A 14,458-nucleotide genomic window follows, 5' to 3' on the forward strand; every position below is an offset into this window, starting at 1 on the left:
TAACATTTTTTAATAGGGTCTAGTTGCAAAAACAAATAAATATTGTAATTTTGAGATTTTTATGATTTTATAAATATGAGAATTAATGTATCAGACTTAAATTTATCATATTTTATCTATTTATTGGTTTGAGATCTTTACAATTACATAAAAAATAAAAAACATTTTTTCACGCTTAAGCATGTGCTAATCTCGCTTAAGCTTGAAAAATTTAGAGCTTGACATCCGCGCTTCGGAATACTTCACGCTTTTTAGAACCTTGGCTCTTTCTATATATAGATGAAATGATGAAACAATAATATTGGCACTTCAATTTTAACGAAGGTTAAAACCCCAAAATAAAGTGTGGGAAAAATAATACCAAGAGCTAGAATTTGGTGAAGAAAACATCCAAAAAATGTCAAATAAATCACCCATTTTCCCCATTTGCGAACCTCAACACTTTAGTGATTATGGCTTCGACGCTCAAATCGACTACTTTCAGGTACTATATATTCTTCTGCTGAGATTGAACATTGATTTTCATCATTATCTTGTGCAAAAAAAAATATTGGTTTTTGATTCAATAATTGAAAATGAATCAAGGTTTTGGAGGAAGCCCGAAAGCACAAAAGGGAGTCGGCACCAAGATCCCATATAGATTTGCATTTCAAGCTGCAAAAGCCCATCTCCAAAGACGATTCCTCCAAGAAATTCAAGAAGAACGCCAAGAAGAGGTGGTGGCGCAATGCGTTGCTTTTCTTCAAGTTCGACAAGTGGGCGGCGCCTCCACAGAGCACTGGTTCCCGGCACGCCCGCATTGGATCGATATCCGGCCCAGTTTACATCACTGAGAGCATGAGCGGGTCGTCGACTCCTTACCGGACCGCCACCCGGGCGAGCCCCGGCGAGCTTATGAAGGGCGAGGTAGAGATCCCGTACATCAGCCTCGGGGAGCTTAACATGGACCGGCAGCATCATCGGATTTCGACCACCGCCATGCCCATATATTTGGTCACGTGATGACTGAGCACGCTTTAGCTTTTTTTCCCCCACTTTTAATCAGTGTGTAACTAATTTGATCCAACAAAGTTTCCTTTGTTTTGGATCAAATAAATTAAGTACTTTTTAATTAGTAATTAGTTATATGTGTTTTTTTTCCTTACTTTTTGGTTTTTTGGATTTGGATGAAGGGTTGTACGCCTTATTTGTGCTAAGAAACTTCATATGGAATTAATTAATAATACTAACATCATGTATGTTCCTAGATCCATTGATCGATGACAAAAATTTATGTAATGCCTGAAGTAAATATCACAAGTTGTTGATTTAGTAATATGATATTACTAAATAATTAACGATTTAAAAAAATGAAATATGATATATGTTGGTCATATGAAGTCCAAATGATTTGAAATTTGGATATAACGTAGAAAACTCAAAAATATAGAAGTTTCATGTTTTGAGTTTTGGAAAATTTGAGTGTTTGACTGGTCCAAAAGGATATACCAGTATTAAAATGTTAAATATTATATTATATTATATTATTTTATTAATATAATATAATATAATATTAAAAAAATTAAAATTGGATAAATTTGAAACTTACAAACGTGAGTTTCAACGTTTGGGCAGAAGACATTTTTCACAGTGAGAAAATCGAGAGAAGATGAGGAAATAACATTTTGAGTTTCTTTTCGATCGTGCGACTTATCGGTTTATCCAATCGACGAACCGACTTCATTTCTGGGATCGTTGACACAAGGTCTTCGATTTGAGGTATAAATTTTGTATTTTTGGTGATATTTGAAATTCGTCGATTTCTGAAATAAATCCGATAAATTGTTAAATCATACTGAAATTGAATATTGTTGAATAGTGTATGATTTTAACGAAGTAGAGAAGATTATAGTGGTGTTATTTTGAATTATTCCTAATTTATTTTAATTAGGGATTTTTAATCGTTGGACTGAGATTGGAGAGTTGTTTGTCAGTTGTTATTAATTCTGATTATATATTCGGAGTCTACGAAGTATAGGCTACACGTTGATATAAAGTTTTCGTAAATTGACGGATGTTGTAAAATAGCCAGATTTTATATATACTCGATTATCAGGTACGTGTTGACGTACGAGCATATGTTGTTATTGTTTAGTATTGATGAATACTATTGTGTTGAACGACGATAAATCACTGGATTTGGGTGATTTGGTATTATATTTGTTGTTTATTATTGTTGATGTTGTTGGTTATCGTTGTTGGGAGACGTCTCGTTGATGTTGTCACGTTGATGTTGTTCGTTCAACGATATTGCTATCGCCGGAGTTGGGGTGCGACGTATCGTGGATGTTGTTATTCGTTCGACGATATTGCTGTCGCCGGTGTTGGGGTGCGACGTATCGTCGATGTTGGTGTTCGTTCGACGATATTGCTGTCGCCGGTGTTGGGGTGCGACGTATCGTCGATATTGTTGCATTGTGATGTTGTTGATATTGTTGTTGGCTGATTGTCCAGAAACGGCAAAGGGGGTATTTCTGTTATGATTTCAGTTATATTTTATGTCGTAATATAACTGTTATGTATTACGATGATAATTGTTGTATATGCTCACCCTTTGGGGGCTATTTCTGTTGGGCAGGTTACAGGACTATGCGTGAAACAGGATAGTGGTGAAGGACTAGGTGTGTCTAGTCAAACAGTCCTGTAGTTAATAGTAAATAGAAACAATATGGTTCATTGTCTTATTTGAGTTGTATGTGTGTATTTATTAAACTGTTTCTACTACACTGACGTAGATAGTGTGGTGATGGCATTATTTTTTCGTATATGCATTATATTATTACGTCGTCGAAAAGAAAATTTTTATGCAATGACGTCACATGTTGTATGATTACGTGGCGAGGTTTGGGGCGCCACATTTGGTGGTATCAGAGCATATGTTAGATGTCTGGGATGGTTAAGAGTTGGGTTTGTGATGAGGGAGTTGGATGACGATATTATCTGCGTGTGTCCGTGCATTTGACTTGTTATTGATGATTTCTCGATATGATTGATTGTTCTTTAGTTGCGTGTACTTTCGTGCGAAAGGTGTGATGATGATTACTGGATTGTAATTGTTAAATGTTATGATTAACAATTTGATTTCCAGTGATGGCAGCTAGAGAACAGGTACATCCACACGAGGAAACAGGCGAGGTTGACAGTGGATTTGGACAGATAAATCCATTGCCACCTCCTCCTATGGGACATGCACCAGCAGATCAGCCTTTATTGCCTGGTGAGTTGACTTTGGCACAGTTCAGCAGTTATCTTCCGCCGAGATTTGATAGTTCTGAGACCGGTGAGCGAGCAGAGGAGTGGATTGAGAGGATAGAGCAGATATTTGTGACTGCACCGTGTGCTAGGTCTGCTTGGTTACGATTGACTACATTTCAGCTTTCGCGGAATGTACTATTGTGGTGGCAGACGACTGAGGCCGGATTGAGAGCTCAGGGCCGTACTGTTGATTGGGATGTGTTTCGGTCTCGTTTTCTTGATAAATATTTTTCTATAGCAGCCAGAAAAAAGAAAGAGAAAGAATTTGAGGATTTGAGACAGGGTAGTATGTCTGTTGCTGAGTATGAGACTCGATATTCTGCATTGTTGAAATATGTGCCACATATTGCTACGAATGTTCATGCTAAGATGAAGCATTTCTTGAAAGGGTTGAAGTTAGAGTTATTTGATCGTGTGCAATCAAACAACCCGGTATCATTTGAGGATGCAGTGACGAGGGCTGAGATGGCTGAGTTAGTTATGCAGGAGTATGGGGCTCAGGGACGATTATCAGAGCCGACTAGGGAGTCATTGCGACCTCATGGACAGTCTTTTAAATATCAGAAGGGTTCATCTTCTTCTTCAGCATCATCTGGGAAGCGTCGATTTGATTCATGACGTGTTGAAAGTCGTGGGGGCAGTTCTCAGTCTGTTCAGGGGCAGAGAGGAGAGTCCAGAGCAGTGAGATGTTATCGTTGTGGGGGACCTCATCTGATCAGAGAGTGTACACAGACCGAGATCACCTGTTTTGAGTGTGGCGGTGTTGGTCATCTGGCGAGACAGTGTCCTATTCGTGAAGGACAGCGAGAGCCTAGGAGTGCTAGAGGTAGATCCTCAGAGAGAGGAGGACGACAGCCTCAGCAGTTTACACCACGACCTTCTGGAGGACAGCCACGTATGTAGGGAGCTGGTCCGCCTCAGGCACAGGTGTATGCTTTGACACGAGAGCAGGCAGAGGAGGCACGAGAGGAGATGATAGCGGGTAAGTGTTATTTATGTTCTTATCCTGCTTATATTCTTGTTGATACTGGTGCCTCGCATACTTTTATATCGAAGAGGTTTGTGGTTGAGCATCATATGCGCTCGTCTCCATTGTCTATGCCTCTTTCTGTTTCGACACCTTCTGGAGTTGATATATCAGTTTATCTATGATATCAGATGGTATTATTTCTTATGAGGGCTATGAGCTGAGATCTGATATGATTATTCTAGAGATGACTGATTTTGATTGTATTGTGGGAATTAATGTGCTGAGGAGATATTGTGCGACAGTTGATTGTTATCAGCGGGTGGTATATTTTTATACATATGAGAAAGAGTTTTCAGGAGTTGAAGCACCGACTGACGACTGCACCGGTGTTATCAATCCCTACGGAAAACGAGAGGTTTGTTGTTTATACTGATGCATCATTACATGGTTTGGGATGTGTTTTGATGCAGGATCGACATGTTGTGGCATATGCCTCGAGACAGCTGAAACCACACGAAACAAGGTACCCCGTGCATGACTTGGAGTTAGCAGCCATTATCTTTGCCTTGAAGATATGGCGACACTATTTATATGGTACCTCGTTTATGATTTATACTGATCATAAGAGCTTGAGATTTCTGTTTACACAGACAGAGTTGAATATGAGACAGAGACGATGGCTAGATTTGCTGAAGTATTATGATTGTGAGATTGAATATCATCCTGTTCGAGCCAATCTTACAGCTGATGCATTGATCCGTAAAGTGAATTGTACTGCAGTGGATGTGAGTCGTTTATCAGCTATGATGATGTCTTGTTGTTCCTTGGGATATGATTTTGATATCTCGACGACTCCTATATAGGTATCTACCTTCTTAGCTGAACCTGATATACATGGTCGTATTCGTGAGGCACAGATGACAGACAAGAGAGTTCAGCAATGGAAGGAGTTAGTTTCTCGGAAACAAGATACTCGTTTTCGAGTGGCTGATGATGGCAGTTTGAGGATGAATGATAGATGGGTAGTTCCTGATATATCTGAGTTGCGCCAGGGCCTGTTGCGGCGTGCACATTGTAGTCGATATTCTATCCACCCTGGTGGCAAGAAGATGTATAAGGATCTACGCTCTCAGTTTTGGTGGAAGGGAATGAAACGTGATGTGATTGATTTTGTACATTGATGTCTCAATTGTCAACAGATCAAAGCTGAGAGGAGAAGGCCAGGAGGTGAATTGAGGAGTTTAGAAGTACCGAATTGGAAATGGGAGCATATATCAATGGATTTTGTAACTCATTTGCCAAGAAGCACTGGAACTATTGATGCTATTTGGGTTATTGTTGATCGATTGACGAAAGTTGCACATTTTATACCCTATAGCATGAGTAGTACGTACTTGACGATGACACAGTTGTATATACGAGAGATTATACGGTTGCATGGGATTCCAGTGTTTATTATTTCTGATAGAGATCTTCGGTTTACTTCTCATTTTTGGGAAGGATTGCAGACTGCGATGGGGACAGAGTTGAGATTGAGTACAGCTTATCATCCTCAGACAGATGGTCAGACTGAGCGTACTATTCAGACGCTGGAGGATATGTTGCGTGCTTATGTTATGGATTTTAAATCTGTTTGGCAGTCATCTATTCCATTGGTAGAGTTTGAGTATAACAACAGTTATCAGAGTAGTATTCAGATGGCTCCATTTGAGGCATTGTATGGGAGACGTTGTAGATCTCCGTTATACTGGGATGATGTTGATCGAGCTGCAGTCACAGGTCCTGATATGATTCTTGAGATGGAACAGAAAGTAAAGTTGATACAGCAGCGATTGAAAGCAGCTCAAGATAGACAGGCAGCCTATGCAAATAAAAGACGAAGACCCTTAGAGTTTCAGCAGGGCGATCGAGTATTTTTGAAAGTTTCTCCTTTCCGTGGCACAGTACGATTTGGTATGAAAGGAAAGTTGGCACCGAGGTATGTTGGCCCATATGAGATATTACAGCGGATAGGCACTTTGGCTTATCGATTGGCTCTACCTCCATCTTTATCTGGTATTCATGATGTGTTGCATGTGTCGATGTTGCGGAAGTATGAGCCGGATCCTTCACATGTGTTGGATATTTCTGATGTTCAGTTAGATCCTGACGTGTCTTATGTTGAGAGACCAGTTTGTATTTTGGATAGATCTGAACGGAAGCTTCGTAGTAAGATTATACCGATGGTGAAGGTTCAGTGGGAGCATAGAGGTGTCGAAGAGGTCACTTGGGAGACAGAGCAGCATATGAGGGAGCTCTACCCCTACTTATTTTGATGGTATGACGTATCTTTATTTACGCATGTTATTGTTGCTTTTACTTAATTTCGGGGTCGAAATTTATTTAAGGGGGGTAGAAATGTAATGCCTGAAGTAAATATCACAAGTTGTTGATTTAGTAATATGATATTACTAAATAATTAACGATTTAAAAAAAAATGAAATATGATATATGTTGGTCATATGAAGTCCAAATGATTTGAAATTTGGATATAACGTAGAAAACTCAAAAATATAAAAGTTTCATGTTTTGAGTTTTGGAAAATTTGAGTGTTTGACTGGTCCAAAAGGATATACCAGTATTAAAATGTTAAATATTATATATTATATTATATTATATTAATAAAATAATATATATTATATACTAGTATTAAAATGTTCAACGTTTGGGCAGAAGACATTTTTCACAGTGAGAAAATCGAGAAAAGATGAGGAAATAACATTTTGAGTTTCTTTTCGATCGTGCGACTTATCGGTTTATCCAATCGACGAACCGACTTCATTTCTGGGATCGTTGACACAAGGCCTTCGATTTGATGTATAAATTTTGTAGTTTTGGTGATGTTTGAAATTCGTCGATTTCTGGAAAAATCCGATAAATTGTTAAATCATACTGAAATTGAATATTGTTGAATAGTGTGATTTTAACGAAGTAGAGAAGATTATAGTGGTGTTATTTTGAATTATTCCTAATTTGTTTTAATTAGGGATTTTTAATCGTTGAACTGAGATTGGATAGTTGTTTGTCAGTTGTTATTAATTCTGATTATATATTCGGAGTCTACGAAGTATAGGCTACACGTTGATATAAAGTTTTTGTAAATTGACGGATGTTGTAAAATAACCAGATTTTATATATACTCGATTATCAGGTACGTGTTGACGTATGAGCATATGTTGTTATTGTTTAGTATTGATGAATACTATTGTGTTGAACGACGATAAATCACTGGATTTGGGTGATTTGGTATTATATTTGTTGTTTATTATTGTTGATGTTGTTGGTTATCGTTGTTGGGAGACGTCTCGTTGATGTTGTCACGTTGATGTTGTTCGTTCAACGATATTGCTGTCGCCGGAGTTGGGGTGCGACTTATCGTGGATGTTGTTATTCGTTCGACGATATTGTTGTCGCCGGTGTTGGGTGCGACGTATCGTCGATGTTGTTGTTCGTTCGACGATATTGCTGTCGTCGGTGTTGGGGTGCGACGTATCGTCGATGTTGTTGCATTGTGATGTTGTTGAGATTGTTGTTGGCTGATTGTCCAGAAACGGCAAAGGCGGTATTTCTGTTATGATTTCAGTTATATTTTATGTCGTTAATATAACTGTTATGTATTACGATGATAATTGTTGTATATGCTCACCCTTTGGGGGCTGTTTCTGTTGGGCAAGTCACAGGACTATGCGTGAAACAGGATAGTGGTGAAGGACTAGGTGTGTCTAGTCAAACAGTCCTGTAGTTAATAGTAAATAGAAACAATATGGTTCTTGTCTTATTTGAGTTGTATGTGTGTATTTATTAAACTGTTTCTACTACACTGACGTAGATAGTGTGGTGATGGCATTATTTTGTCGTATATGCATTATATTATTACGTCGTCGAAAAGAAAATTTTTATGCATATGACGTCACATGTTATATGATTACGTGGCGAGGTTTGGGGCGCCACAACTTATGTGAGACAGTCTCACGGGTCGTATTTTGTGAGACAGATCTCTTGCTTGAGTTATCCATAAAAAAATATTACTTTTTATGCTAAGAGATTATTTTTTATTGTGACTATCGGTAGGGTTGGCTCGTCTCACAGATAAAGATTCGTGAGATCGCTACTCTTGATCGATCGAGTATTGTTGTTTTTGAGAGAAGTAAAAGAATATGTTTTAAATCTTGTATATTGTTCTCTAAAGGACATAATTGACTGATTTTATAGATAATACCAATTTGTGTATTATATTCATGAAACTGATCGATTCGATCTATGTCTACTGTGAAAAATAATACTTTTAACATGAAATCTCATATTTTCACTCAAATCAACCTATATGACACTACATACATATTTCATAGCAAAACAAAAAAATATATTACATTTGAGATAAACTCATAGATGGCGAATCCACCACCCAAAAAATAGTGTCCAATCTGTTACAAATTGGAAGGTAGTAAATTTTAATTCTACTTTGGGGTAGAAATTGAAATCTTGAAAATATTTGAAAACGAAAGTTGCATGTTACCGGCAACTGTGATCATGTGCATATACGCTCCTAACGTTTTGAAATTAAACCTCGTTCTTTTGTCCGTTTATCTCAAAAACCCACCCACCAATGTTGTTTGTTTGTTTAATCTAAGTTTTGTACTTTGGCACACGTCACAAGTTGCCGTTAAAACCATAAACTCGTTATTTTAAATAGATTGAAAAGATGAGTTTTGGTATTATAATTGGGTTGTGCTGGAATTGATATATGATTTAAAATTCTTGCGTGAATAAAATTTCAAAGTGAATTTAAACATTTTTAATATTAATTATGGTAGATTTTAAATAAGTATATGTCGATTGATTTATTTTCAATGTTCAATCAATTAAAAAAACTCATGTATAAATCTTTGGCAACAAATTGTTTGAGACGGTCTCACGGGTCGTATTTTGTGAAACATATATCTTATTTGGGTCAGTCATGAAAAAATATTACTTTTTATGCTAAGAGTATTATTTTTTATCGTGAATATCGGTAGGATTAACCCGTCTAACAGATAAAGTCTTCTGAGACCGTTTCACATGATATATATATATATATATATATATATATATAAGAAAATTATATCCAAAATTAATTACTAGAAAATAGATCCACATGAGGCACAAACCTCCAAAAATTAGAAAACGGCGGATGTCCAGAATTTTCGCAAATTGAGATTCCACATTTGAATATGTGAGTTTGTCATAAATTCAAGACTGATAAAGCCACGGGATTGAATTCCCATAATACACGGTAAACTTATTAGGCGAGTACAGTGGGCGAGAAATCCGAGTTGAGGAATTGGGTCGACATCATCTGTTATGTTAATTGAGGAAAAAAAATATAATTAATCAATTTAATGTTATGTTTTTTATTTTAATTTTTACGTACGTCGAAGAATAATTGATGAACAAAATATAATTAATCATTCAAAAAACATTTGATTATTTATTTTAAAAAAATCAATGTCCTAAACACGATAAAATGTTAAAAAATAAATAAATTAATTATCATATTAATATGGTAATTTTAAATTATTTAAATTAACAAAAAAATTAAATTAAAATTAATAATTAAACATTTTTAAAACATATATAAAAAAGTTATTAAGATTATTTGTCCATTGTAGGTCAATGACCAAGATCATCTTAGCCTTTAAAAGTTAAAAAATATATAAAAATCCTTTAAAAATATTAAAAATAAAAAAAATTGCATAGAAATATTCAATGGTTAGTAACGGCTATATTCTCCAATTTCCAATAAATTCACTTCATTATAGCTTTCAAAAATCAAACTTCTTCCACTTTCATTCTAAAACAATTCAATTTCTTTCAAACAATTAACAATTTCTTCCACTAATCACCATCACCGGATGATGAAATTTTCGATCTCATGATTGATCAATTTTTATTCACAACAATACGACAACCAAGCTATAGATTTTTGGAACATGCCGCCTTTTGCATCAAATGGCAAAGTCAAGCCGTAAATGTGGCTACAAAAGGAAACAAAAATCGATAACGTATTGTTAGGGCTGAAATATCATATAAAGATGACTGTGGGAAAGATTTTTGAGGTGATTTCGAATGAAGAGAAATTTTTTTTGTTTAAGAATTATTGAAGTTTTACAAACCAATGAGAGATGCAATCGATATTTTTGGGTTGTCATCACTTCAGAAGCTTACTGTCGCGTGATTTCTTAATTGCTTGCAAGTGCACAACGTCAAGTTGTAATAAAATGTATTTTCGAGTACAAGTGTCGATCCCACGAGGAGTACGTATTTAAATGTATATTAATGCTTGCAATTAAAATAGTCTCAATTTTATTTAGAAAAATCAATTGACAGATTTGTTTGCACCAATAACTAAATTGAAAATAAATTTAATTATATTATAACACCAAACTTTTTATAACAAATAACTATGAAATAAAAGATCCAGAGGTCCGATTTCACGTAACTATCCACCATGTGTTATTTTGTGTAGCTATATTATAAATGTCCTTATTATACATCAGCAAAGAATTCTAAATTATCTACTCCCTCTCCCGAGTGCTAAGTAGATACTAATTATCTAACAAAAGATTGTAACGTCCCCGTCAACAATCTAATATTAAATAACACAATAAGCAATAACTTCTTTTAATGGCTTCAATAGCAATATATGTCCTCCCGAACTATATAAATACCATCGATGTATTTTTCCCTTTCTTGTTTATAAATTCCCTTTTCCAAGTGATAAATTATAAACATAAGAATCATTCAAGATATGGCCAATAAAATGAAAGCATTAAGATTGGAAAAATACAAATGAACAATAAGGAAAACTTATATAGCATAATTCATAAATCCCAACACATGGTGTCTAGTTTTGTTCCATCATTCCTCTAGAAATAAGAATTAGTTCATAATAAAAATAACACAACAACACATGAATCTTAAACAAGACATATCAAATAAAAATAAAGAAAGAAGAACTTAGAACAAGAGATTTGGAGTGCAATGAAATTTCTGTCCAGAAATGTGCAATAGATTTCCAAGGATGATGAACTTGAGCTTCAATCCTTTCTTTGTAGCCTCCTCTCCTTTCCTTTGCTCCCCAATACCCTAGATGGTGAATAATAGAAGCCTTTTATAGTCCAGACAAGCTTCCCCACGCAGCACACCATTTTCCTCTACTTTTATTCGAAGTCCACAAAGTTACAGATTTTTCGGACTCTGTTTTGCGAAGGACCGCGGGTGCAGTGAAAGAAGGACCGCGGGTGCGGTGTTGTTTCGGAGAAACTTTCAGTCTCGAAATTCAGTGACCGCGGGTGTGGTGAAAGAAGGACCGCGGGTGCGGTCATGCTTCGGCAGAATCTTTTATTTCTAACTTCAAGGACCGCGGGTGCGGTCCATATGATACCGCGGGTGCGGTCATACTTCGGCCATTTTATCTTTTGCACTACTCCAATTCAACAATTTGCTACTCCAAATTCTATTCTAAGCTTCCAAACTACAACAAGAAAAACAAAAACAAATCACATAAAACCTGCTCAAGAATAACAAAATTTCAAGTTAAAAACAAGTAATAAAAGTACAATAAATTGCACTTATCAAATTCCCCCAAACTTAAGATTTTGCTAGTCCCGAGCAAAACAAAACAACACAAACAAACAAGTCATGAAATATTTTAAAGAACTTGGCCTCAAGATATTTTAACTAACTCTTCATGCATTCACAATTCAAATCAATCCAACCACTTGTTCATCCGGATAAAATCATGCAATCGGTTAATTTTCTTAACTTCTAATCTCTTCAACTCATGTTTCAAAACACTCTCAATCAATTTCAATTTTTACAAACACAAATCAAGAGGTCTTTTCCGGTAAAAATTTGGTTCAAAGCAATATTCATTCAAGAAAGGGATACCCAATAAATATTTGATGCAATGAGGTGTGTGTAAAATTGATCAAGATTCTTACTCAATGAAAGTGTTTATCGATTGTCCATAAGCTAGATCCTCCCAATCACTCTCCACTAGTATATTGGACAACTATGACTAGGTTAATAGGATTTTCAATGGTTATAATGTTAGGCCTTGGCTCATGGCTACAAATAAAGATTAGGAGTTCAAATAAGGGAGTAAGTTGAATTTTATTTCTTTTGCAAACTCCACTTTTTCTTTTATCTCCAATTTTTTTATTTATTTCATCTCTTTTTCTCCCCTTTTTCTCCAACTTCATCAATGTAACATCATTCATTTTTCTTTTTTTTTTTGTAGGAGAATTTTCATTTCTTTGATCCTTTGAATTCTTACTCCCTTGAGAAGGTAGGAAATTAATGTTTAAGATATTCAACGGGGTAGTAAATGTGGGATATTTGAAAGAACATCGAATGTGGGTCTTTTACACATATTAACGTGTGCCATTCGAATTCATTTAAGCTCAAAGAGATGACAAATGATAAATTCTTTTTATTTGGTAGCTTGAAAGGCTCAATCGATCCAAAAATCACCTAAATCATTCATAAATCATAATTTGTCCGTATTTCGCCTTGAGTGATGTTTGGATAGTTCTAGACAAAATCTCAATTCACCAACACAAAGTAGAATCTAATCATCGTGAAAATGGTGTCTCAATGCATCTCAAAAGAAAAGTGCTTGGCTTCCAAGAAATTTCAAGAACACAATTCTTTTATTTTCATATAGGCTCAAGAGAGCTTCAAATGAATATTTATGAACAATATAAATAGGCCCAAATAAAATCAAAGATTGCCTCAATCATATATGTGTTTGCAAAAATTTATTTCGATGTCAAATGAAAATCAAAGAGTTGTATAGAAATTATAAGTCTCAAACTTACCAAATCTCATGATTGTTCTCTAAATTTTTCAAATTGATCGATTAACATGAATGTAATACATGACTTTTCTTCTTAATGCAACATTTTTCTTTTCTCATCATTGGCCATTTTAAATAAAAATTTTCATGACTATAAACACACAAGCAAACTACTACAAAAATAAATAAACACAAAATAAATAAATAAACACAGAAAAGAAAATAAACACACAAGCAAACATAAAATAAATCAAGTCTCCCCCAAACTAAAACATGTGCATCGTCCTCGATGTAAATAAGAATGAAAATTAGGAGAATACACATACTTCGGGCGACGACCGTCAGTGGTCATCGCCATCCTCATCATCTTCGTCATCTTGTGGTGGTTGGAACTCCGGCGGGTGGTATATGGGTGGCCACTGTGGAGGAGGTGGGAATGGATTGCCAGACGTTGAAGCCGATGGAAATTGCTGAGCCAAGACAGATGTAAAATCCATCATATATCCCATAAATGTTTCGGTCCTAAACCGAAATGCATCCATTTCTTGGCGTTGATGTTGCATATCTTCTTCCAACTGGGTCAACCTATCTCTCCTATTTCGTTGTTGCGGTTGTGGTTGTGGTTCTTGAGCTTGAGCCTGAGCACGTTTCTCTGCAGCTCTTCTGTTAAATTCCCTTTCTGCTCGACGTGCCGCAGCTTGTTCACCTCTAACTACCCTATGTGGTTGAACTACCACAATGGGGTTTTTAGGCTTCAACAATTCTTCATTTACTGCCCAAGTCACTCCCGCATTTTGGCATAAAGCAGTGATAAGAGAAGGGTGGAGGAGTCCACTAGGAGAGTTACCTCTTGCATATTCAAGCATCGAACTCTGAAGTAATTGACCTAAATCAATTGTCTTTCCCGTCATAATGCAAAAAGTAAGAATAGCCCTCTCCTTGATGACTGTGGTGGTATGCTCAGTAGGCTTAATCCTAGCAGAAATAAATGAATACCAATCTTTGGCAACACTTTTGAGATCAGACTTAGCTAGGCTAACATGCACATCATCCCTCATTCTCCATTCCGCTCCCTCTATGCAAATTGTTTGAAGAATATTATTATAATTTACATGCTCAGCCCGGTATTCTTCATATTCATCGTGCATTACATGAGGGATACCATATAACGTATTGATCGTATGTGCATCAAAGGCTACCATTTTTCCTCGCACCAACACCTTCAACTGATCATGCCTAACCTTGAGGTTAGCATAAAATTCTCTCACCAACGAAATGACAGCATCTTGTGGCTGCCTGCCAAACTCATCCCAGTG

The 14,458-nt window shown here is 36.1% G+C and overlaps 1 protein-coding gene across 1 annotated transcript; it reads left to right on the forward strand.

Annotated features, from left to right (window-relative positions):
- The first annotated feature begins 319 nt into the window (after nt 1–319).
- LOC142541662 (uncharacterized) lies at nt 320–1,217 on the forward strand. The gene is made up of 2 exons (XM_075648139.1): nt 320–484; nt 586–1,217. Exons 1-2 carry the CDS (start codon nt 398–400, stop codon nt 1,000–1,002), a joined length of 504 nt encoding a protein of 167 aa, XP_075504254.1. The 5' UTR covers nt 320–397; the 3' UTR covers nt 1,003–1,217.
- Nucleotides 1,218–14,458: the final 13,241 nt, after the last annotated feature.

Source organism: Primulina tabacum, chromosome 4 (assembly GCF_025594145.1).
Source record: "Primulina tabacum isolate GXHZ01 chromosome 4, ASM2559414v2, whole genome shotgun sequence".
NCBI classification, from domain to species: Eukaryota; Viridiplantae; Streptophyta; class Magnoliopsida; order Lamiales; family Gesneriaceae; genus Primulina; species Primulina tabacum.